Source organism: Sylvia atricapilla, chromosome 5, assembly GCF_009819655.1.
Source record: "Sylvia atricapilla isolate bSylAtr1 chromosome 5, bSylAtr1.pri, whole genome shotgun sequence".
In the NCBI taxonomy this organism is placed as follows: Eukaryota; Metazoa; Chordata; class Aves; order Passeriformes; family Sylviidae; genus Sylvia; species Sylvia atricapilla.
In genome coordinates this window covers 9559857-9585353 of record NC_089144.1, presented here as the reverse complement: position 1 = coordinate 9585353, position 25497 = coordinate 9559857, and the positions used below count along the sequence as shown (strand labels likewise).

General features: G+C 41.8%; 2 protein-coding genes across 2 annotated transcripts in view; one reads left to right on the top strand and one right to left on the bottom strand.

The window, feature by feature from the left end:
- The first annotated feature begins 5420 nt into the window (after positions 1-5420).
- Positions 5421-20204, top strand: DLD (dihydrolipoamide dehydrogenase). Its single transcript, XM_066318646.1, has 14 exons — positions 5421-5532; positions 6467-6542; positions 7237-7316; positions 10865-10933; positions 12604-12673; positions 13018-13118; positions 13439-13582; positions 13747-13848; positions 14912-15102; positions 16454-16624; positions 17018-17207; positions 17576-17713; positions 19031-19120; positions 19219-20204. Exons 1-14 carry the CDS (start codon positions 5494-5496, stop codon positions 19282-19284), a joined length of 1527 nt encoding a protein of 508 aa, XP_066174743.1. The 5' UTR covers positions 5421-5493; the 3' UTR covers positions 19285-20204.
- A 2941-nt stretch (positions 20205-23145) lies between these two features.
- The window catches only part of LAMB1 (laminin subunit beta 1), a 43994-nt gene continuing 41642 nt past the window's right edge, over positions 23146-25497 (bottom strand). Inside the window, exons 32-33 of the mRNA XM_066318674.1 lie at positions 24361-24520; positions 23146-23459 (exon numbers count right to left, since the gene is read on the bottom strand). Of these exons, the coding sequence (XP_066174771.1) occupies positions 23323-23459; positions 24361-24520 (297 nt within the window). The 3' untranslated portion in view covers positions 23146-23322. The remainder of the gene's footprint in view (positions 23460-24360; positions 24521-25497) is intronic.

The following is a 25497-nucleotide window of genomic DNA, read 5'->3' as shown; positions in this document are numbered from 1 at the left end:
ATGAGATGTTTAGTGTAGGTCACCTGTGTCCTCTCTCTGCTCAGCAAATGGCAGCACTAGAGCTGGCCATTGGAGGGCAGTCCTTGACACCCACCTTGCAATAGGATGAGTGACCCTCTCAATTTGCCAATCTTTCTGCATGTCCTGTAGGACCCCAGCAGACAAGCTTTCTATTAAACCTGCTAAACCAGATGTCCAAGCCTGACAGCTGCAGTAAGTCCTGCAGTAATTTGTTTCTCTGTGTAGTAAAGGCAGAGACAGGAATCCTTGAAGGCCCCAAGGAAGATTGCCTTGGCCTTGCTGAGTGCGTGTAAGACAGGCAGATAGAATCTCCTGGGTGCTTATTTTCAAAGATACCTGCTGACCACGCAGGGAATTTGGATACTTGCTTTAGGAGGATGGCTCTTCTAGGTGGCTAACATTTAAATGCAAAGCAGTATCACTCCCTCAGGTGAGGCAGCTGGATTCTACCTCACACAGAAGCCACTTGCCAAGAGCAGGGTGCTGGGTGTTTAGCCATGGTATGTGGCAAGGTCTTCAGTATATAAGGGTTCAGCTTGGACCAGTGCCCTTTGCTGGGCTCACCAGGTGGTGTGAGAGAATCTTAAATGTGTCGTCACTAGCACCAGCTGTGGTGCCCTTTGTAGGGTCTGTGACTCTGATCTTCTCTTTGGCTCGAAAATGCGCCAAGCTCCCCAACCCCTTCTTGCCTACGTGTGCTCCTTTAGAGCTCCAACTGGGAGAGGAATGTCCTGACCACTTAACTCTCCTGCTAGCATCTGAGAGCCACAGATCTTTGTAAAATACCTGCACAACAGAGCACATACCAGGTCTCCTGATATGCTTTGTCCTGCCTTTTCAATGCATCCAAGGTATGCTGCTATTTTGCATCTGGCCCAGTTTCACTCTGGGCCAGATGATACCTTCTTCCCTATTTATCCTACGTATTTATGCAGAAGCTCAAGCAGAGATCATTGGCTTGCTGTAGCTTTCTCTGCATTTCTCATCTTGCTTTACTGCTTGAGCGATAGGAAGTGTTCTATGCAGAAAAGTAAGCTGAGCAGTCTGGAAAGCAGTACAGTGCTCTGCTTTGAACAAGGATTCAAAACAAAATGCCACCCCTGTCTCTTTCTGGATACACTTTGCCCTGCCTCCCACAAAGAGAGTTTACCAAAGAGAGGAAGAATAATCTGAAAATGTGTGTTTTCCTAATTACAGCTTTGCAAAAGTACAAGACACTGATGGCCACCATCCAGCCCTTGAATGGAACATGGTAGGTATTTTAGTTCTGTTTTCTCAAGTCAGATCCAGTGTTATAGTCTGTCTAGATTGATAATCTTTATGTGTACCTATAAACGCGTGTGCATGGGTACGTACGTAAAATTCCAATGTTTAATGCAAGAAAAATATTCAGTATTTCAAAGAAATAGAATGCTCGACTTCTCTCTAACACAGCCTTGCAGCTCTGTTAGTCTATGCAGCCATATTGCCCTCTGCTGACTTCTGCCTGTGCCGGCAGCTTTCCTCTGGCTCCAAGTCAGAGTTGAGTCTTATGCTCAGAGCTAATAACCATGATACAACTTTTTCCTGACACAGAATTGCAGAATGGTTGAGGTTGGAAGGGTCCTCTGGAGATATCTGATCTAACCCTCTTCTCAAGCAGGGCTGCCTCGAGCTGGTGTCCCAGCATCATGTCTGCATGACTTTTGAGAAGCTCCAAGGAGAAAGACTCCACAATCTCTCTGGGCAGCCTGTACCAGTGCTCAGTCACCCTCACAGGACATTAAGTGTTTGGAAGGAACCTCCTGTGTTTCATTTTGTGCTCACTATTTCTGGTTCTGTCACTGGGCACGACTGGGAAGAGCCCAGCTCCATTCTCTATGCACCCTCCCTTCAGGTATCTGTATACCTTGATGAGATCCCCCTGAGCCTTCTCCTCTCCAGGCTGAACAGTCCCAGCTCACTCAGCCTTTCCTTACAGGAGAGGTGCTCCAGCCCATCTTCATCTCCACGGCTCTTTGCCAGACTATCTCCAGTATGTCTGTGTCTCCCCTGTAATGGAGAATCCAGAGCTAGACATAGAACCCCAGCTATGTTTCCCAGGGCTGAGCAGAAGGGAGGGATCACCTGCCTCCTCTTGCTGGCAAGATTCCTCCTCTGGAATTCTGGGAGCCTGCTCTGCCGTGAGGGGACATTTCATGAGTACTCATGGATGCAGTAAAATGTGGGAATGTAAACAGGAACTGTAACCTCAGTTACAGCACTGTAATCTCAGTTACTTCTCATGAAAGGAGTGCCACAACCAAGGCAAGGTGAAGGTAGAGTCATGCCAGGACGAAGGGAAGAAAAAGTTCACTCAGGTGTCCATGGTTTACAAGTACCACAATTCTACAGGCAATACACTGTCTTTATGATCCTTATTACTCAGAGATGTAAAACCTCGAAAAAAAAAAAATTAACCATCTCCAAACTTCAGCAGAGTACCCAGGAAGGCTCAGAACATTTGTCCCATCCACCACGACCCCAAGGAACATGCAGTTAATAGGCAAGGCTGTTAAGAGGTGACTACCAGAGTTGAGTTGATGGAGGGATCTAACCCTGCATTCCCTGTGCGCCCCTTCGCCTTCCCACCATCCAGTAATACACACTTTAATGCTTCCTGGATTTCCAGGCCCCCAGGTGCTGAAGCAATAACCACACAAACTGCCTTCCCTTTGGTGGCCACAGTAACTGGAGGCATCAGTCAGAGCCTCCAGTCATTTCTTGTTGTAGGAGATGGTCTTGTTCATTGCTTACAGTAACAACATTATCATGGCATTCAGATTTGTGTCTGAAAAAAACTGGAATTACTCTAGAAATACTCACGTAATGCCTGTTCAGAGGGGAAAGCTCCAGTACCCCAACTTGCACCAAGGCTGGGAGGCCACGGAGAATTAAAACGTGTTGGCTGAGTACTTCCAGTCAGCTACAGATGGAGCAGTTTTGGGTTTCATTCTCCTTGGCTGACTCATTAATGAGGGTGGTAGGAAATGATGGAGACATGATAATATCCCTGCAACCATCAGGATAATTCTGGGATGTGTGCTCATTAAAATCACAGAATATTCTAAGTTGGAAGGAACCCACAAGGATCGTCAAGTCCACCTTGAGTGAACCGCTCGTGCGGGGATCAAATCCACAACCTTGGCATTATTAGCACCATGCTCTAACAGGGGTTTAAATCTAAAAATATTGGGCACACACAGTCTCCAGCATTGCTGAAGGGCGGATCAGAGAAATCCGTATGGAAAAAGATCGAAGAGGAATTTTGCCTGCTGAATGGGGCCTTTCCTTTTTCCCTGCCTGTGTGGGAAACAGCAAAACGCCGCCCCCTGATGGAAGTACCGACGTATGCAAGAAACGAGTACATCCAGAAAACTTGAGGACTCTTTTTGACAGAAAATATTTTCAATTCCAGGCACGGTGGGAAATCAGTAGTATAATCTATGTTGCATATCAGTTATCTAAAGCCACATTTAGGTGTTTTTAGCATAAATGAACAGAATATTATGTATATCCTAAATTAGGTAGAATTCATTATAGAAGGAAAATTATCTTGTCCTGTTGCTGTTCTCCCACAGGCAATGAAGGGTTTAAGTTTTTTAATACTGATGTGCTGAAGCGCAAATAACAGAGGAATTCAGGGTGTGCAATCTATCATGCTAGAAGAAAATACAATCTATTTTCCAGAAGAAGAAAATGTAAGTTCTGGAAAAATATACAGAGCATTAAATTAAACCATGCTAATTATAAAAATGCTTCCATATTCTAGTTCAATTTTTTTTGGTTAAATAAATTAAGAACAATTATTCCAAGTATTTCCAAAATTATTTTAGATTTTACATTTTTTAATATTTTAAAAATGTTTGGGCATTTCACTGCCCATTGGATAGAAGAGGTTTCCATCTGAAACATGTAATTTCCCTTTCTCTGCTTGTGCCCAGGTGTGGTTCTGGTGCAGTCAATCTGGGTCTGGGGGCTGCCTTGCTCACCGCAGGGTTGACTTTGCTGCCATGACCTCCCAAGTACCAGCACAGATTGGGGTCTGACCTATTTGAGAGCAGCTCTACTGAGAAGGACTTGCAAGTTTTTGGTGGGTGACAAGCTGACTATGAACTGGCAACGTGCCCTTGCGGCCAGGATGACTGCCCAATGGATCAGGAACAGTGTAGCCAGTAGGTCCAGGGAGGTGGCCCTCCTCTATTAGGCCCACGTCTGGAGTGCTGTGTCCAGTCCAGGTTCCTCTTGTACTTGTTCAGTACAAGAAAAAGAAGGAGCTGCTGGAGAGGGTCCGGTGGAAGCCAACAAAAATTAGTATGGGATGCAACATCTGTCTTAAGATGAGAGGCTGAGGGAGCTGGGCCTGCTTAGTCAAGAGAAGACAGAGAAGGGATCTCATCAGTATATACAAATGGGAAGTTGAATATGATTCAGCAGTGCTCTGGCAGCCAAGAAGGCCAACCATGTCCTGGGGGGCATTGCCAGCTGCCAGTATAAAAAAAGACATTGAGTTACTAGAGAGCATCCAAAGGAGGCTGTGAGGATGGTGAGGGGTCTGAAGGAGAAGCCTTATGAAGAGATTTATAAGGCCTTATGATGTCACTTGGTCAGTTCAGCCTGGAGGAGACTGAGGGGAAACCTCATTGTGGTCTTGAACATCCTCACGAAGGGAAGAAGACAGGCAGGTGCCAACCTCTTTACTCTCGTGATCAGTGACAGGACTCAACCAAACATCATGAAGCTGAGTCAGGGGAGGTTTAGGTTGGATATTAGAAAAAAGTTCTTCACCCAGAGGGTGTTTGGGCACCGGGACAGGTTCCCAGGGCAGTGGGCACAGCTCCTGCCTGGCAGAGTTCTAGAGGTGTTTGGACAATGCTCTCAGGCACATGGTGTGACTCTTGGGCTGTGCTGTGCCAGGCCAGGAGCTGGATCCTGATAGGCCCCTTCCAACTCAGCATATTCTACGATTCTCTGATTCTATAAATATCTCAAAGACTGGTGCCAAGAGGATGTGCCAGACTCTTTTCCGTGGCGCCGGCGACAGGAAGAGGAGCAGTGGCCATTAACGACAACACAAGAAGTTCCACCACAACATGAGGAAGAACTTTACGTTGTGCGTAGCGGAGCACTGGAGCAGCTACCCAGGGCAGACGTGGAGTAGCCCTTCTGGAGGCGTTCCAAAGCCGCCTGGAGGCGTTCCAAAGCCGCCTGGAGGCGCTCCCGTGTCTCTCGGCCGCAGGTGTCCCAGCGCAGGCGGAGCTGCCCGCGGCAGCGCCCACAGCCCGCCCACAGCCCGCTGCCGGCCCTCAGGCCGCCGTGCCCGCCCCGCCCGGCCCGGCCCCGCCCCTCCCGGCCCCGCCCCTCCCGGCCTGGCCCCGCCCCGCCCGGCACTGCGCCTGCGCCTGCGCGCGTCCGCGGAGTCCTTGAGCGGCGGGGCGCGGCGGCACCGCGGACATGCAGCGCTGGGGCCGTGTCTCCTGCGCGCTCGCTCGGGTACGGCACCGGCGGGGCGGCGAGGCTGGGGCAAGGGAGGGAGTTAGGGGCGGAAGCCGCGCCGAGCAGCTCGGGCCTGGGTTTTTTTTTCAGGTCCCTCAGCCTGCCGGGGGCGTGCGTGAGGGCGGGCGGGGCCGGAGCGGCGCCTTGAGGCGGGCGCGGGCCTCGGCCGCGCTCCTCTCCGTGCTCCGCTGTCCCCTTCCCTCGCCGCTCGGCCGCACGGAGGGGACGCGGCGGCCCTCAGGGTCGGTGAGCGGCAGGGACCAGCCTCCCTGCTGCCATAGGCGTTGTCGGTGCTTGTCCCCCGGTGTCCCGGCCCGCGGGAGGCCGCGGCCGTGGTGGCTGCAAAAAGCGCCGCCGTCAGCCGGCCCCGGATTTTGGGCTGCCGTGCTGGGGACTGCGCAAATGCTTCCAGGGTCATCCTGTAATCAGTTACAGGGCGATCGGCCCTCGATGTGTTTGTAGCAGCTGTTCTGTGCTGTCCCATTACTTTTTCATAAAGGTTAAAAAAACTTGCCCTCCCGAATCTCTTACGGGATATAGCTGCCTGTTCATAGGAATTGGCTGGAGGAGTTGGTTACAGGACAAGACTCTTTATAATAAAAACTTCTGTGGATATCTAATTTATGTCATTATGTGGTTTTGAGAGCCCAAAAAAAGACTTGAAAGTTTTGTAGTTAGAGGTAGCCTGAGGTGAGACTGACCTGAGAACAGGTGTAATGACAGACTGAGGTGACAGAGCAGGTATGTGGCAGAGCAACTTCTGCCTCTTGTTCCAGTCATTGCCCCCTGTGCTTCAGTCCTGCTCTTCTTGTGTTGGTTAACTGGTGACAGTAACTGTTCATCTGCATGTGACAGAATGCTTATTTTCCCTCAAGGATAGACATAAACTTGTGAAACTAAGGGGTTCTTTTTATTTTCTTTTGCTTTCTAGAGAAGCCGGTTTGATCGGATTCATCATGGTCTTCAGGGAGTTTGTGCAGTGCCACAAAGGTCCTATGCTGATCAAGGTAGTTTCTTATGAGAAACCTTTTTTGGACCAAAAAGCCCACTAACCCAACCCCCCACAGAAAGCAATACTTCAAACTCAGAAGTCAGTCTTCCAGATGAAACCATGTCAGGGTGGAAATTTAGATGAAAATAGTGGTTTATTTGCATGACTTGATTTCAAGCTAAAGCTGTAAATAAGAGTTGAACTTCACCATCACTGTTCTTATGTTAATTAATACTCTAAAAGAGATTGTGATTACAAGATACGAACTAGGTACAAAGTTCACAGCTCTCAGTGCCTTGTAGTCAACAGAGGTTGCACAGATACCTATTGCAGCCGTGTTTTCCCCTTTATAGGTTTGGGGCATTCAGTAAGCATTAATGTTTTGTGCTAAACATCAATAGAAGCTATGTTGGAAAAAATGTTACAGTAAACTATCTAGATGTCTTGGGTTAAGTTCTTAAAGGCTTTAGAACAAGAGGGATGGGAAATTCAGTTTCCTGACCTTATTTTACATTATTTTCCGTGTGAAATTTAAGACTTACTTTTCTTGTGGAATAAATACCTTTACACAACCTTTCCCCATGCCCAGAAAGTTACTTTCAGATATGAGTGTAGTTTCCTTATGTATTTCTATTTCATTAACTTGCATAGTTCTTAATATGCAATTATTTTGCTGAAAAAGCAATAACTCTGAGTGTTCTGTGTTTCAGTCGATGCCGATGTCACAGTTATTGGCTCTGGGCCTGGAGGATATGTTGCTGCTATCAAGGCAGCTCAGCTTGGATTTAAGGTGAGACCTCACTCAGATAGCAGAATATTCATCCAGGTGAACTTGGAAGGTGTCTGTGTGATGTTGTAATTCTTCTGACACCTCTTGGGCCACCAGATGCTGTTGACATCTTTTGTTAATCTTTCCTTACCTTGCTCACTCACATTATGCAGAATATGTAGTGGAGGTCTGACTGTATTATTCCAGCATGTATTATATATATATATTAGCATGTAACAGAGCTGATTAGGACAGCTTGCTTTTGGTAGGAACTGATAATTGAGGTGGGCTTATACTTTTGTGAAAGAGAAGGTGGAAAAACAGGGCTAGGAAGGAAATTTTCTATCAACAAAAGAAAAAATAAAGAGATAATCACAAAAAGACCACTGCAAAACTATTCTGAAGACCAGACTGAGGGAACTCAGAAGGGAAAAAAAACATATTCAACTGATATGCTCTTTGAATATGATTAGCTGAATTCTAAAGCCATGTGAGAGTTTTAGAGGCAAAAATATGTGTGTAGAAATACTGTAGGTTACATTTATTTCTGTTCATCTCTCTTGTTCTGCCTGTTGTCTTTGGACACCTTTTGGAAGAGGCAGTTTGTGTCTGATGTGTACTAGTGGTGTGTCATTTAATTAAGTATTGTGAGAGTTGTATGTGTATAATATTTTTCAGATGGTTTTAAACTTACAAAAATACAGAATGTGACTTCAGGATTTTTTTTGCCTTCACGTTTTAATATGAGACCAGCTGACACTCTTGGCACTGCATTATTGTTCTCATAATTATCTGGAACTCTGAGAAGGTGGTGCTAGCAGTCTTGAGCAGGTTTCTGCTGTTTGATATGTCACAGTGTTTCTGAATTACCTAAAATAGACCTCCTGGCCAAAATTAGCTGGTTTTGCCACCTGGAAAGGATGAGAACTCCTGCTCATGAGTTCCAGTAGAGCACAGGAATGGGGGCCCAGATAGTCTTGATCTTTCATTATTTTCAGAACTTGGCTGTACAAGGCCCTGAGCCACCTGATACATCATAGAATCAGAGAATGGGTTGGTTGGAAGGGATGTTAAAGCTGGCCTTGTTCCCACTCCCCTGCAATGAGCAGGGACACCCTCCACTAGACCATGTCATTCAGAGACTCATCCAGCCTGGCCTTGAGCATTCAGAGCTGGGGCATCCACAGCTTCTCTGGGCAACCAATTCCTGGGCCTTGCCACCCTCACAGTAAAGAATTCCTTCCTGAGAGCTGATCTAAATCTGCACCCTTCAGCTTGAGGCTGTTCTGTCACTAAATGTCCTCGTGAGAAGTCCCTCTCCAGCCTTCTTGCAAGCTCCCTTTAGACACTGGAAGGCTGCTGTAAGGTCCCCCAGAGCCTTGTCAGCCTGTCTTCATAGGAGAGCTGCTCCAGCACTGTGATTAACTTGGTGGCCTCCTCTGGACTCACCCCAGCAGGTCCACATCTGTCTCGTGTTGGGGCCCCAGAGCTGGGTACAGTACTCCAGGTGGGCTCTCAGGAGAGCAGAGGGGGAGAATCACCTCCCTCAATGTTTGTGATGTTGACTGTGTTTGGTGAAGGAGGTTTGACTGGCCTCCAGAGGAGGTCCCTTCAAACTGTATTTGTCTGTAATTCTGAGTGTTGCTCTTCATTGGTCAGTACTCCTACAATTGTGTGTCAGTAACATCTTTCTGGGTATCTTTTAGCCCTCTGATGCATAACTGTACCAAAATATAAATGTTTGATATTTCATTGAGCTCTACATCTACCTGTGACCTAGTGCAAAATAATTGTCTTCACATCTCTTTGTGAATTACTATTTTGTCATAATAAGCACTCTTGCTTCTGGATGTATGTATGCTTTAGCAGCTGAGAAAAAAAGTGCTGCAAGTTTTAATTAAGACTGTGGCCTTCTGCCATGTGAGTTCATGTCTGATTATTCTAAAGCTATTCTTGTGGCTGGCTATAAAGCAGCTTTTCTTGGAACAGTACTGTCCTTGAGTCCTTCATATCTGTGATTAACAGTAGGATACCATACACAAGGGAGTTAAAAAGTGCCCTGGATTCCGTTTATAACATATTAAAAATTAGATTTGTTACACTGTTTCACAGCTAGTTAGAGAGTGGAAAATGCTTGGGTATACTTATGTATGTCCCCATTATCATTGAATAAACATGTAGAATGTTTTTTATGTCCTTAAAGAACGTAAGGAGATGTTTTTAGCAGACTGGCAAAAAGGTTGTATAGTTACACCATCCATGGAAGAACCTGATTCTGCTCTACTGAATTACCTAAATTTCAATTTTAGTGCTGTTTCAGCTAGCATAAGCATTGAGTCCTTGTATCACCACTGCAGCATCCCATGTTATGGCCAATAGTGTTCTCTGGGGTTTGGCTTTCCAAAAGCTTTGCTTGGCCTTGTCAGTGAAGTTTATGTAAAATGAATAAGGCAGAACATCCTTATAGGGTAAAGGTAGGAGCAGTCTGGTGCTGTTTGATCCATGGTGCAACTTTTAAAGCCCTTGTGTTGTGTTTCATGTTTTCATGTGCTTAGAACAACAGGAATAGGAGATAGAGGAGATAAGCATGTCTCAGAATGTTCCTGTGATGTGACTTGGTGAATTCTGTTCTTCTTGTTACCACCACCCCTACCTTAGCACAAAAGCAGCAATTTAAAGTGGTGAAAGGCTTTCACCTAGGTAGCTGCCTCTCAGTGGACTGGAATTCTCAAGAGTGAAGGAACAATTATTTGAATTTGTGTGTGACTTCCAATGAAGGAGATGCCAATTCCTTTGCTTGTAGAAAAATGGTTTAGGATACTCTCTCCTCCACTCTCTCTCCCAGTAATCTGTTTTTATATGAAGTTTTGGCAGTTGTTTTTGTCCTTTGCACACTTTGATGTTGTCAGCTTAATGAGAAGGAGATGAAATGTTTTCCACCCTGTTGGTATTGACCTTATTTTTGTTTGGTTTTGCTTTACTTGATTTTTGGTCTTTTTTTTTTTTTCTTTATAGGTGTTGGTACAACTTTATAGCAGTGGGAGAAAGTGTTGTTTGTGGCTTGGGGATTCTGTTCTGTTTTGTTTTCTTTGAAGAAAGGATTGCTTCCTGGGATTTTAATCTATGCAAATTCACTTACCAATTTCCTTGTTTTTATAAATCTTTATATGATTTATGAATTTTGTTTTTTGCAGATTTTTTTCTGTAATTGTTAGGGGAACATCTTCCACTGGACTGAGTGTTGTATTTATTACTTACTTTGTAGATTTTTGTAATAGCACAGCATTTGTATGAAGGTATGAATGGTGGTGTGACTGTCTTTTAGTGGAGGATTTGGTTGCAAAGAGCTATTTTGTTGTTTTTAAGCTATCAAAAAAATGAGGGCAGGTAAATATGAGCTGTAAAATAAATCTAGGAATGAAATTAATCTGACATTCATAGAGGTAGAATTACTAGACAAGCAGACAAATGTCTTTGTTACAAATTCTAAATTGTGAGATAGCCTAGAAGGAAATGGTGGCATAGTATTACTAAAAAATTAATTTTTATCCTCTGTTCTTTTTCCTCAGACTGTCTGTGTAGAAAAAAATGCAACGTTAGGGGGAACCTGTTTGAATGTTGGGTGTATTCCATCCAAGGTAAGTGTGTGTGGTTTGTCACAGCTTCATTAAAAACTGCTGACATGATGTGCAAGGACATTAGGAAGGAATTTCTCAAGGTGCATGTTTGTGTACAGAACAGCCTGGAGGGTGAGGCTGGTGGTGCTTGTGTGGAGTAATGCAGATGGGGAAAGAAAGAGCTGAGTCCAACACATGCACTCTGAAAGCAAGGAAAAGCAAGAAGAAATTAAGAACTTCATACTTGACATTGCCAATCTAGTTTAGAGTAATTTCAGACCTCTGCTTTTGTAAGAACAGTGCTGCTGCTGGGGAATCTGCCTCAGTAGCACCCTGCAGGTGAAGGGAGACACTGCTCATGCCAGGTTAGTGATGGCTGTGCTAATAGACATAATATTCTTAAAAAGATCCCTCCTGTGTTGCTGTTTCTTATCCTTTTGCTCAAAAAGTTCTATTGGCATGGTAGAAGAAAATACAGTATAAATGCTACAGTTTAAAAAAGTTATAATAATTTTTCTAAGTGTTTATTGTTTTAATGAAGTTCAGAGTATTTTAATATATTGAAGTACCACTCAAAAATGGTAATCCACACAGTGTTACCTTGAAAGTTTAAACTCTGCTAGGACCTATTTAACTAAATTCTCAGGTCACCTTTTTTTTTGTTTGTTTTTATCCTTTAGAGTTCCTATGAAAATACTGTTAAACCCATGGCTAAACTTGAATGCTGTCTAGAATTCATTTGAATGGCAATAAACTTAAGTGGCTGCGTACACCAAGGCAATAACAAATGATTCAAATATTTCTTTCCAGAAAACCATCCAAAATAATACACTGGGCATGGATTTTTTTCCTTTCTAGTTGCTGAAGTCTTAAGCCATGGTTGCATCTTTTAAGTAATGTGGATGTTACAGATTCGTGGCTGTGACAGTTATGTGAAGTATAGAAATTACTTTTAAAGACTGTTGATAAAAAATTGAATTACCTTATTTTGATGGTATTAGTTTTACTCAAACATATGTAGATAAGGCAAGTATTTAAAAATGTCCTTTGAATCTTTTACTGTGCCTTTAGATTTAAATCTGTGCAAACTTGAACTGTTGTTCTTGCAAAGATGCGGATATTTTCATATTTGGGGTGGCTGTAAAAAATTAATTTTCTTAGTAAGATCCTGCCTTAACTATATTGTTATCTCTAATCAAAATACAATTATTGAGGCTCTGAATTTGAAGCTACTAATTTATAGCCATCCATATAAAAACTATTCTAATTATATCTATGAATTTGGAAAATCCATGTACCTGAGCTAGCTCCAAACTATCCAGCTTCAGCTTGGCTGGCTATGCAGTTATAGGAACTTCAGCACAAAACCTGAAAATTTAACTCGTGTATATCTACACAGGCTAAAATCTTAACAGGCATTTTAGTGTAGATTTTCCTCATCCAGTTTTTCTGTATCTTCTCTTTGGCCATCAGTCAGAATTACCATTCTTTTCCTCTACTTGGTCTATTGAATTTTTCAGTAGGAGCTACTGTGTGCAACTTCTGTGATTGAAATACAGCTTTTCAAATTTATATATGTCAAACTTAATCATGAGAACATTTTGCAAATATTGTAATTCTTTTTCTGTATAATAAATCACTTATGCTTGTGAATATATGTCCAAATCCATTTTTTTGTGTGTCTGTTTTAGGCCTTGCTGAACAACTCACATCTGTATCACTTGGCCCATGGAAAAGATTTTGCTAATAGAGGAATTGAAAGTGAGTGAAAAGTTATCAGTGCCTCTTACATAAGTGGTTTCCGCCAAGAAGTAAATTTAGTCTTTCAAATCTGATCAGTATGATTTTCTGCAAAATTTTGTAGTTACAAATAATATCCTTTATCTGTCATTTGGAGGCTTAGTGTGCTGAATAATGGATAGGTAAGTTATAGTTGAAAAGTGCAGTACTGATTTTCAGCATAGCAGTTGTTGAATGTGACCTTTAGCATTTAGTAGGGCCATTCAGCACATCTTTCTGTGCCAGCTGTTAGCTGTGTTGAGGTTAGCTCCTTTAACATTTGCACACTGCAATGCCTGATGCAAGTTGTTTTGTTTTAACCTTAGTTACAGGAATCCGTTTGAATCTAGAGAAGATGATGGAACAGAAGAGTAGTGCAGTGAAGGCCTTAACAGGTGGAATTGCTCATTTATTTAAACAAAACAAGGTTAGTTTGGATTATATGCTGAGCTATATCCATTTTTCTGATCTGAATTTCTTACTTTTTACATTTTCGTATTGCCACATACATTAGAGCGACTGATAAGGGCAGAATTTGAATGCTTTTCTTCCAGAGAACTTTTAAATGCCCAGTGCCTTCATTCTTAATCTGCTTAAAGGAATAGTATACATTTACTTTGTGATTTGTACCAGGTAGTGGTGCAGAGAGATGTTTTAGCAGCATCTCTATGCATTAGTGAGATTCAGGTGAAATGTAGCCTAACTTACATATTTGAACCTGACTTCACTGTGTTCTGATTACTAAAGGTTGTACATGTGCCTGGGTTTGGAAAAATAACTGGCAAAAACCAAGTCACTGCAACTAAAGAGGATGGCAGCACACAGGTTGTCAATACCAAGAACATACTCATAGCTACAGGCTCAGAAGTTGCTCCCTTCCCTGGCATTACTGTAAGTATTTGAACTTAATTGTGCTTCCTTTTCGGTGTCTCATAGCCACACAGTGTAATGTGTAATAATGGTTTGCACCTGATTGCACTTCATGGTGTTTGTGTTTTGTGTATAATATATAAAAGAGATTGTAAACCTACTTTTGTGCATTTTTTTGTCATTAGATTGATGAAGATAACATTGTGTCATCCACTGGTGCGCTGTCACTGAAAAAAGTTCCTGAAAAGATGGTTGTCATTGGTGCAGGAGTCATTGGTGTGGAATTGGTGAGAGGATATTTAAACTACTTGACCTTTAATTTTTAGAGGAAAAAGGTGCTATTTTTTTGTATTTTATGATTTTGCTGTGATTTAACAGTTGAGTGAGTTGTAGTCAATCTGTTCAGACATCATGGCCTGCTAGTTCTGTTTTTTACCAGAAAAGCCTGGGGTGTTTGTTGGGTCAATACTTCTGCAGATGGTTAGAGAAATGAGAGAGGAACATACAGGGCCTTGCATATTTGTTTTCCTCTTTTGGAGGAGTAGGCATGTGAGGGAATGCCAAGATAGTCAGGATAAATTCTTATGTTTAGTAGTTAAGCTTAAGAGATGTTTAATGTGATCTGATATTCTGTCAACCAAAAGCATGGATACTTTGTATTTCATCAGCATCTGAGTCCTTTTGGCTCACAAGTACACATTTCAAAAAGAATTTGTATTTCCTGGTCTTGCAGCTGCTTGAAGCTATGCCCATCTGCCAAGGGTTGCTTAGTCTGCTGACCATTAGGCTGGGGAAGAGTAAGCAGAGTGAAATTCTGTATTGGGTGGATGTGGGTAACTGCAGGTCAACAGGGTGTACATGGGTTTTGTTGATGATCATGGTTAAGGTTATTAATACAGACAGGGCCAGCAGTGGCTCCGTTTTCCTGCACAAAATTTCCTTACTGTGGTATTGTTTTGATAAATTAGTAGTGGTATTAGAGCACCACAAGCAATTCCCTTTGGGTTTTCCTTTCAGATTCTTGGATTTTGAATTTCTTCTATACCTATAGTAAAAAATATGCATGAGTTATATTTAGTTATTTCGTTAGCTATTTCTTTAAAAGTGTAATTCCCTGCATTTGGTCCTGGAAGTTTTGAGTCTGCAAATAAACAATGATAAATCTTTTTGTGGAAAGGCTGGGGAAAGTTGAACTTGTTTTATTCTGTCATATTTGTAGAAACTGATCAGTTTGCTGTTACATGTTACCCTGCTTTAGAAGAGTTTACATTCTGTTGTAAATATTAGAGTAAAAGTATCTGAAGTTTGCTTTTCAAAAGCTCTTTTTTACCTGTATTGTTGTGACTGCAGGGTTCAGTTTGGCAGCGCCTCGGTGCAGATGTGACAGCTGTTGAGTTCATGGGCCATGTTGGTGGAATGGGAATTGACATGGAGATCTCTAAAAACTTCCAGCGTATTCTTCAGAAGCAGGGATTCAAGTTTAAACTGAACACCAAAGTTACTGGTGCTACCAAGAGACCAGATGGAAAAATAGATGTAGCGTAAGTGTTTAACATAAAACTAAAGGAATGCAAAATATATTCTTCTTCTCAGTCCATCAAACCTATTTAAAAATATGATCTGATGCTATTTTTTAAACAGGAATGAAAATGAATTCTTTAGTGCAGTTAAATGTTTATCCTCCTTTGTAATTTAGAGAGCTCATAATTTTGGGTTTCTTAAGTCCTAAGTTGCTTATACAGGAGAGGTTCCACTGGCTTCAGTTGAGGGCTTGCAGACATAAAACCACTTTTATAATGAGATCAGTAATAAAAATGAACTTTAAATCATTCTTTTCATGGAAGATATTTGCTTCTGGTATAATTAGCATAAATACCATGATTGTTGATACAGTAATTTCCAAGCCATTAATTCTTGGCTATGTACTGGAAGGTCATCTTGTCTTAGGGTAACTATGGCAGAGATACTACTGTTCTTAAACAGAAATAAATGAAACTACCTGAAGAGTCTGTTTTAATGGTCATACTCAAGACCTTTGAAGTTTTATACATGAACAGTTAATATAGAAACACATAAATCAGATTTGCTTTGTAAGACTCCATAAGTATGCACTAGTTCTGTTTGTGTTAATGGATTCTCAATGCCAAAGCTAGTTTAAAAAATGCTTGATGTTACTTCACAAAAATAAGCTTAAATGTTTTTTCACTGGAGAGTTAATATGGTGGTATTTACTTGCTGCATCGCTGTAGCCTGGAATAGTCTGTCATCCATCACTGTTCAGGATTTGGGCTTCTTTACGTGCTGTGCTGATGCTGGTTGGGTCCCTCCTGTAGTCTGTTTCTACTTTCAGAGTATCATTTTGGTTCAGAGTATGCTTTTGAAACACACTTCCATTTATCCTCACTTCCTCTGCTTTGGTTCTTGTGCTCTGAGTATGTGAGCTGAACCTGTTCTGGGTGCAATAAAACAAAAAGATGCACTTGCAGATGCATGGGATGCACAGCAGCTGCAAATGGGTATTTGGTTCCTGAACCAGAAGAAAGCTTGCTCAGAGTACATGGCCCTACCCCATCCCCAAGTATATATATTTTGGGTGGCAATTACTTTGCTGCACTGTTTTGATGCTATGAGCTCATGCTATTTGCTATTGAAAAGACATCCTGAATTTCTCTCTTAACAATTGTTAAGAATTGTAGTAAGAGATGTTGTCCCCTCCCTGCTCTTCTCCTGCAGAACTCTTGCAAGGAGGAAGGATGGGGCAAGCTGAATGAAGTGCTTTGTGTGCCAAACCCAGCCAGGAGGTCACCATGTTGGGTCATATTAGTTACTAACCAGAGAGAGATAAGGCTGCAGGTTTACAGCTTTGCATTTTTGCTTCTTATTTTCCTGTAGTGTTGAAGCTGCTGCTGGTGGCAAGGCAGAAGTAATAACTTGTGATGTGCTCCTAGTTTGCATTGGTAGGCGTCCTTTTACAAAAAATCTAGGTCTTGAGGAAATTGGAATTGAACTTGATAAGAAGGGAAGAATTCCAGTCAACAACAGATTCCAAACCAAGATTCCAAAGTAAGTAAGACTATTTTTTCCATTATTTTAAATGCAGAACGCTTATTTTTAAAGTTTAACTTAGTAAAAGCACTTCTGGCTTTTAATAAAAGAACGTATTTTCCTTTTCTGAAAAGAAAACTCAAGATATCTGTATAATTTCAGATAATATAATAATCTGACTAAATAAAAATTTTTAGTCAGCCTTTGAAGTTTTGTAATTTAAAAGTCACTATTTCATGTCACTAAGTACCTCTTGAAGTGTGGCCATTCTGTGGAAACTGCTAAAATAAAGTATTTTAGTCTGTTTTGATTAGAGTTTTCAGTGACATGTTTCAGAGTGTTATGTAAGGTAGCCCAGGTGTGCTAGGATGTTTTTAAACAGTGTCTTATTCTGTTTCATTGGTCTGATAGCATCTATGCTATTGGTGATGTAGTTGCTGGACCTATGCTGGCCCACAAAGCTGAGGATGAAGGCATTCTTTGTGTGGAAGGCATGGCTGGGGGAGCAGTGCACATTGACTATAACTGCGTTCCCTCTGTGATCTACACTCACCCTGAGGTGGCCTGGGTTGGCAAGTCGGAAGAACAGCTGAAAGAAGAGGTACTGTTTGTTTTCTTTTCCAACAAAAACTGGTTTTCCACCTTGGGCCTGGTTTTACTCTCTAGTTGTTCATCTAGCTACTTCAACAAAATTCAAATGAGCATTTGAGTTTATTGCTTAAGGGGTGTGAGTGAATGATGCTCTTGTGCTTGCCACTCTCCCAAGAACCACAGTTCTCTTTCATGACTTGAATTCCTATTGTTCATTTGCAAATCTTTTTTTTAGTACACTCTTACACCCCTTTCTATGACTGTGTACACTCCTCTGGGTCTCCTGTTTTTAGTTCTGTATTGCTTCTCCTCATGTTTGTAACAGTTGGTTACATTGTTCTTGTTGGTCATTAACTCGGTAACACATCTGTTTTGCAGGGTGTTGAATACAAAATTGGGAAGTTTCCATTTGCTGCAAACAGTAGAGCAAAGACAAATGCTGACACAGATGGCATGGTGAAGATACTTAGTCAAAAGTCAACAGACAGGATGTTGGGTGCTCACATTTTAGGCCCAGTAAGTATCATCAATTGTTCTTTCTTGGCCTTGTAATATTCTTTTTATTTAGTGTTGAATAGTTGTTGAGTTAGAGGTGGTGTTTGTAAACAGGAAGGTTTGAGTTCACCATATTTTTTTTGTGGTTCTGTTCTGCATCCCTGCTCTCCTTCCCACTTTTTAGTTATTCTGGTGGAACTAAAAGAAAGCCCAGCTGTTTTTAGTTCTCTTGAATTGCTGTGGTTAGTTTCTTTGACCAGTTTTGTGTGGCGAGGTTTTTTGGTCGTGGTGTTTGTTGTGGTGGTTTTTTTGTTTGTTTTGTTTTTTGTTTGTTTGGGTTTTTTTTGTTTTTATGAATACTGCAAATACTTGAGAGAACAGCAGAAATTGTTGATTCAGCTTTTGGAATTTGAGGCAGCTGGAAAGACTGTGGCTTTTTCATTGGTGTTTTCTTTTTTCCATTCTTTTCAACTAAAGACTTCAGCGAAGGTGGTAATATTATGCTGCAGTCACCAAATCTGGGGTCAGTAATTTATGGAACTTAAAGTAAAAAAAAAAAAAAAACTTCGGGATTTCTGCTGTTTAGGGGGTTTTGGGGTTTTTTTTGGTCAAAGTTAGACCCCAATTTTCTCTGTTTTGTTTCTTAGCTGTAAATATTTTTCTTTTTCAAATTATGTTTGCAGAAACACTTCCATACATTTTTGTGTAGGGCTTTAAGAGAAATATAAACTACTCTCAGTAAGATTCTATGCTACTTAGTTTCTCTTGTAATTGCAGTAATTTAGAAACTAGCATGCCTTAAAGGAAACACAACTTTGTCTCACACCAACAAGTCTGATTTTCTTCATTGGGAAAGGCAGTGAGGGGAAATCTTGTGGCTGTGGACCTGAGTGCTAAAAATGTGACAGGAGATTTAAGTATTTTTGACTTCTCAAAGATATATTCTTGTAGTAAATATGCATAAATACAGCAAATAAAAATGAGGGTGTAGGTGTAGTAACATGGTTCTTTTAATCTGGTTACCTATTTAACTTTTCAGGGGGGCATTGAAGTTTTGGGTAGGTTTCCTTAAATGGGAAAATGCCCAGCTTTTGCACAACTCTGAGGAATGAGAGATCAAATACTCTCAATGTTTAGATTTATGCTGGGTTTGAGCACACAGTCATCAAATAGATTAAGTACTTATGACTTACATTAGAACACAGACGAAGTGCTGGTTAAAACATAACTTTTCTTTTTTAGCAGAAAACGCTTATTTATAAGCTGCTATTGATTCAGCAGAACCTGGACACAACTGCATAAGGATTTGTGCTAATTGCAAGTACCATTAAATTACAGGGTGCTGGTGAAATGGTGAATGAAGCTGCCCTTGCTATGGAATATGGAGCGTCGTGTGAAGATGTAGCCAGAGTTTGCCATGCCCATCCAGTAAGTGTTTTCTAAAGGCACTGTTGAGCACCATTACACAGGCTGTTACTCCATGTAGCTATTAATGACTTGTAACTTTTTGTGTTTGCTCTCTACAGACAGTGTCAGAAGCCTTCAGGGAAGCAAACCTAGCAGCATCCTTTGGCAAAGCTATCAACTTCTAAAATGAAAGAGCAGATCTTTGTACATATATAGTGCATCTCTGAAAATGGACTGTGGGCCCTTATGGAAGGCTGAGTCTGAGGATTTTAGGACTGACTTAAGTCAATATCTTAATTTTAAACATCAGATATTTAAACAAGTAGAGTTTGGAACAAGTGGAATTATCCAGTCTCTGTAAATTAAATACTTAAAATTACATGTTTATTTACACAATGAATGTTGCAGAAAAGCAGCCTGACAGAACTCTTTTCTTTTTCGAAACCAAACATTTTGCTGCTGCATGGGATTATCAGGTGTGCTGGTCAGAACTCTGGATAATTGTCCAGCATACCTTGTGTTTTCTTAGTTGAAGTAGTGATACAATAAACCAGTTAAATGCTGGCACTTAAAATGCCACTGTCACTTCCGCACAAAAATGTGTTTCCTTCTGAAGGGATTAACTTTAGTATTTAACCCACTTCTTACATATGAGTACCAAAACTTGTTTTGACCTAGTAGTGTTGGGATGTTGGGAGAAGAGGGGCTCATGTAGATCAATTAAAATTATATTCACTTTTTAAAGAGAAAATTACTCTTCTGTATGATTCTCCACGTCATGTTTTCATATTGAAAACTCATGGGGGAAAAATTGAGTGCTGATCGAGAAATGAAAGATTGAAGACAAATTCATTGTACTGCTACCTAATCTTTTTTGCTTTTAAAGTTTCCATTGTCCAGCTCTCTTGAACTTAAATTGCTAAAACTGGGTGGTGAAGCAGCGTTTGCTGTTGAGTGCTATGACATGAGGGTTATTCTGCACCTTCCACACATAAGGGCTGCAGTGTCAGCTCCACACGATTAAGACATACTTTCTTCTCTTCTGTTTTCTATTTTGTTCTCTCTCTCTTCTGTAGCAAGAGAGCTTAATAAATATTTGACATGGCTGGAGGGTCTTCTTCAATTTTGTTTGCTGATTGAATTTTTGTAGTGTCTCGGTTGATTATGTGAGGAAACTCACAAAGAGATGGCATCTTTAACATGTATATGGAGCATATCCAAATCCAGTAGTTCATTTTAACTTCTTTTCCAAAGTGCTGTTTTTTTCTTTTTCTGCCAAGCTCTTCTGCCTTGAAGAAAACCTTAATACTTGGTAAACCTTAATATGCTAGTATTGTGCATGTCCTTTTTCATTATGCCAATGGAGTGAGAAGTGTATGTTCAGAAGGTGGTGCTACAGCTACTTGGTTTTGTGTGTAGACAGCATGGTTGTATCTTTCTAGCTTGCTTTATAACAACTTACTCAAGTATTGATTGATCAATTATCCATAGTGAGTGGTGGAGATGGATGCCAGCATTACCATACCAGTTAATCAGCAAAACACCAGTGATACTCTCCTTCATTGTGATTTATTTTCTTAACTCCTACTTTAAATGTAGATGGGGTTAAACCATGACACCTCATTAAGCTTATCACCATCTGATTCAAGGGTGTGCTGGGTTAGTGGATTAATGTGGATCTGCTTTCAGGTGTTAATAGGAAACTGCTGAGTGGAAAGCAAAGGTGAGACAACAGGGCAGAAAAGCTTGATTCTTCCAATAGATCTTGGCATTTCAGAATCACTTCTAGCTTAACACAGGTAAATGGTGTTGATCATGTGATTTTCAAGTTCTTCCCAGAAGCCTTGGTCTTTCAGAAACAGTTTTATGTCCACTCCTGAATAATTGTAGCAGTCTTACTGCAATTCATTCTTCAGGTTCATAGTTACAAAAGTTTGTATCTCATTTTGTGTTAAATGAAGTTTGAAAAGCCAAGGAAACTTCTAACCAATAATTCTATTAAGTCTGTACTGGAGACTACAGCTTTCCAGATACTTAAAAATAAAAATCAAGGCCTTAAAATTATTTTTGTTTTCTCGCTGTCATTCGCATCCTGGCTAAGTGTACAAAAAAGTGTTTGTAAAAGTAAAAAGAGCTGCTGAGCCACCTGTAAATGGTCTCATGGGCAGTTAGGCCGGAGTGCTGCCAAATTGGCACTTTCTGGCAGCTGCTGAGAGTACTGGCAGTGAACAGTGCATGATGCTGCTGCCATGATCAATTCCTTCAAAGGATTTTTTTTGTGTTTGTAACCTCTGGAGCTTAGGGGTAATGACGTATTTAACCATAATGCCCTTCAGTTTGCTTAGCTGCTGCTGTATCCTGCCATAGTTGTCCTGATTTTGATGATGTTAGTTGAGGTTAGGTAAGGTGTCAGTCAAAGCACATTACACAGATAGAACCCTGGGGTCAGAGTTAGCAGTCAGGATGTCCAAACACTTCGCAGTTTTGGGTGCTGACTTGTGTAGCTGATGAATGTTTGTAGCTGTAAATCGGTTTGTGCCTGACCAGCACCAGTTCCTTGTCCTTTTTTTGACAAGATAACCCACACAGCTGGTCAAGGGAAGCCAGTGCATGTACCCTTTTTGAATTTCAGCAAAGCTTTTGATACTGTCTCTCACAGGAGCCTTCTGGACAGGATGTCCAGTACACAGCTGGCCAAACACATCACTGACTGACAGGTCTGGCACAAAGGGTTACAGTGACTGGGGTGACAGCAGAGTGGGGATCTGTGAATAGTGGGACTCCACAAGGCTCCATCTTTCCAGCACTGTGCTCTTCATTAATGACTTGGAGGCAGGACAGAAAGGGATACTAAGCAAGTTTGCGGATGATACAAAACTGGGAGGAGGTGTTGACTTCCTCAAAGGCAGAGAGGCTCTCCACAGAGACTTTCACAAATTATAGAACTGGGCCATCATCAACCATTGAAAGCTGAGCAAGGGAAAGTGCCACATTCTGCGTTTGGATGTATGGACACACTGGGCAATGAGAGGGAGGAAAGGGACTAGGTGGTCCTGGATGATGGTAAGTTGAACGTGAGTCAGCAGTGCCCTGACAGCCCCATGTCCTGAGGCCATCAGGCACAGCATGGCCAGCCGGGCAAGGGAGGGGATTGTCCCGCTCTGCTCTGCGCTGGGACAGCCTCATCTCGAGTGCTGGGGGCAGTTTTGGGCCCCACAGTATAAAAACTACTAAATATTAAAGTGTCCAAAAGGAAGGTGACAAAGATGGTGAAGGGCCTTGAGAAGAACCTGTGTGAGGAGGGGCTGAGGTCACTTGGTCTGTGCAGCCTGGAGGAGACTGAGGGGAGACCTCACTGCAGTTACAACTCCCTCATGAAGGGAAGAGGAGGGACAGACACTGATCTCTCTGGTGACCAGTGCTGAGGGAGTGGCCTGAAGTTGCATCAAGGGAGGCTGATGCTGGATCTTAGAAAAAGGTTCTTCACCAAAGAGGGTGGATGACACTGGAAGAGGCTCCCCAGGGGAGTGGTCACAGCACCAGCCTGACAGAGTTCAAGGAGCCTTTGGACAGTGCTCTTAGGCACATGATGATGTGGTTGTCAAGAGCTGGACTCCATGACCCTTGTGGGTCCCTTCCAACTCTGCTTATTTTGTGATTCCAAGCTTGGTTTATCATAAAATATGGTGCATTCATACTTTCAGTGCTGACCTGTTTTCACTCTACATATCAAGTGTTTCATAATCAGTGACATGAACGTAGTCTTATGTCTAAATGGGTATCATGCAGAGGGCACAAAATCCTTTTTGAGTACTGTGGCATAACTAATGACACATGGATGGTATTTCTTCATTCACTGGTAATTTGGTCTGAGTCACCATACTGTATTTCATAGTAACAGGAATCCTTCTTTAGAATTATAAAGTTCAAGCCAAGATTTTATTAGAGCTCTAACCTGTTTAAGAACAAGACTTGCTAAAGGATTAATTGATATACCATTGCAGCTACTGAATAGGAAAGGAACTTAATAACTCATACAAGGTACATACAGTGATACAAAAGTACTGTTTATTTTCAACATCAAAAAGTTACTTTTCTTTGGTTCTGTGGCTTTAAAGTCAATATAAAACCTGTTCACTTTATCAGGTCTCAGTGTAATGTCAAAAAGAACTAGTATAATACTTGCAAAACTCATCCTGAACACAAGCACTTCCTGCTCCTGTTTATAAGCAAGTGCTGTAAACAGCAACCTTCTGGCTGATTGTCTGTAAGAGGGAGCGAACTGTCTCTTCCAGCTCCACCAACTGCTTGGCCTTGTCTTCCAGAACTTTTTGGTTGTTTTCATACGTGTCTTCTAAATCTGTAGGCAAAGGAAGGCAAAAAACCCCAGCTTAATTGGTGGTGTTTTAAGGCATGTAAATCATTATAGTTACAGATAAATTACTATTCTAACTGGTTTCTCTTGTGGAAGATACTCTGACTGGGAAAAAAATCCCAAAAACAAACATACAAAAAAAACTCTGAAACATCAACAAAGGCTAGAAATGCACCTTTTTGTTTCCTTACCATAGGGATGTAAAGGAACAGAGAAGTTATTTTCCAAAGATGAAAATCCAAAAGTCTATTCTGAGGGTTGAAATAATTGTCATTATTTGCTCTATGGTGGCTTTTACATAACAGTGAAATGTTTTAGCTTGTCATGATTAAGACTACTCAGCAAGTCACAGTAACCATGGAGAAGTAGCAAAGAGGGGAAGAATGAGTTCCTGGCCTGGCAGAACCAGAAGGAAAATTTAATTCTGTTTATGGTAGCAAGGGCCAGACTGCCTCGTCATGGGTTAATCAACTTTGTCAACAGTAAAGGTTAAATTAATCTGTAAACTGGAACTCCTGTATCCTGATTAGCTTTTGTTTTAAGAGCTTTCCAGTGTGGGGTGAGGGCAGTACTGTTGGGAGATATGGGTCTTGCTGGAACAGATGAGTCTTTATCCTAAGCAGAGTAGTTTTGTTCCTTCCCTGTGATGGTTCTGGGGGCAGTGAGAGGTGCCATACCAGAAGTTTGTGTCTCACCTGTAAGTTTCAGCTTATTCTATAGAAATCTTTGCTTCAAAATACTGTATTATGTCCATAAGAATAAGGAAAGCAAATCAAGCCTCAGTAAGTACCTTTTCTTTTCCCCATTTACTGATGGTAGAAGGCTTAAGAGTGTGAAATTGCTTCATGTCCTAAGGTGCCAAATGACCTCCTCAGAACAGCCTTACCTTTGAGCAGCTGGAGTTTGCTGTTTGCTTGAGCCAGCAAGGCTTTAGCTTCGTCTTGCAACACGCCTGCTTTCCTCCTGGCCTCTGCCGACTCCTCTGTCTTCTTGGCAATGAGCTCTTCCACTGTCCTGTACTTGCCGCTCAGCTCGTCGGTGAGGACCTGCTCCGAAGGCAAGCACAAGAGGGAGCTCACGGGAAGGCAATAAATACAGCGGAGCTGGCTTTTCCTCCCTCTGTCCTTCTCTGCTCCTGCTGCAAGGGCGGACCGCGCTGGGGGCTCAGTTAACATAAGCAGAAACAGTGTCAGGGTATTTCCTACTCCCTGCCCAAGATGAGCTGTGGTGAGCACTCATCAGATGCTCTTTTGCAGGTCTGTGGCTGTTTTACAGCTTCAGTACCAGCACCTGGCAGAGATTTATGGGATTCAGTTACTGGGCTCTGTAACTAATGGAAGCAACAGCCCCTAGAACCACTGGAAAGCTACACCTGGCACTGCTCCTGGCCGAGTGGCTGCATCTGGGGAGGAACACCCTTATTACCCTTCCAGCAACAAGAACTGAGCTGGCTGCCCTGTTGGTGTTGGGAAAGTCCTGAGGTTGGTTTCTCAGCTGTGCTTTTTTTGTGGGGTTAAGATTAAGAAGTCCCATGGCCCAACTAAATTCAACCATTGAGCAAGATAACAAACCACAGCAGCACACTGGAATTCTCTTGTGTTTCCTTGACAGCACCTGAAATACTACTTAATGTTTGGATATTGTTGAGTTGATGGATAATGCAGCTCTCCTGTCAGAAAATGGTTCTCTTGAGATTGGTACACTAACTACAGACATGAGATGTGAGCAATGAAACTTCCTTTGGCAGATTGGTCGATTGTTTTGTTAATGAACATTCTTTTGCTGTTACAAAAGTGTGTAGCAAACATTGGGAGTAGTGCCATATGTTCACAGAGAAAATCTTGCATCTCTGGTATTTAGCAATTACCTCAGTTTTATGTTAAGATGATTATTTTTCCTGTTGTTTGATTCTGTATATGCCAAATTCTGGTTAGTTTGTCCTGAACCTATTATTGTCATAGAACCATAAATACTCTATACAAGTGGAAAAAAATTATTTCCAGTTCTCCTGTGACAGATAGGT

Coding starts and splice junctions, on each gene's coding strand:
- DLD (XM_066318646.1), top strand. CDS start 5,494: ATGCAGCGCTGGGGCCGTGTCTCCTGCGCGCTCGCTCGG. Junction 10,934..12,603: donor TTGGGTGTATTCCATCCAAG/GTAAGTGTGTGT, acceptor TGTCTGTTTTAG/GCCTTGCTGAACAACTCACA. Junction 19,121..19,218: donor GAGTTTGCCATGCCCATCCA/GTAAGTGTTTTC, acceptor TGCTCTCTACAG/ACAGTGTCAGAAGCCTTCAG.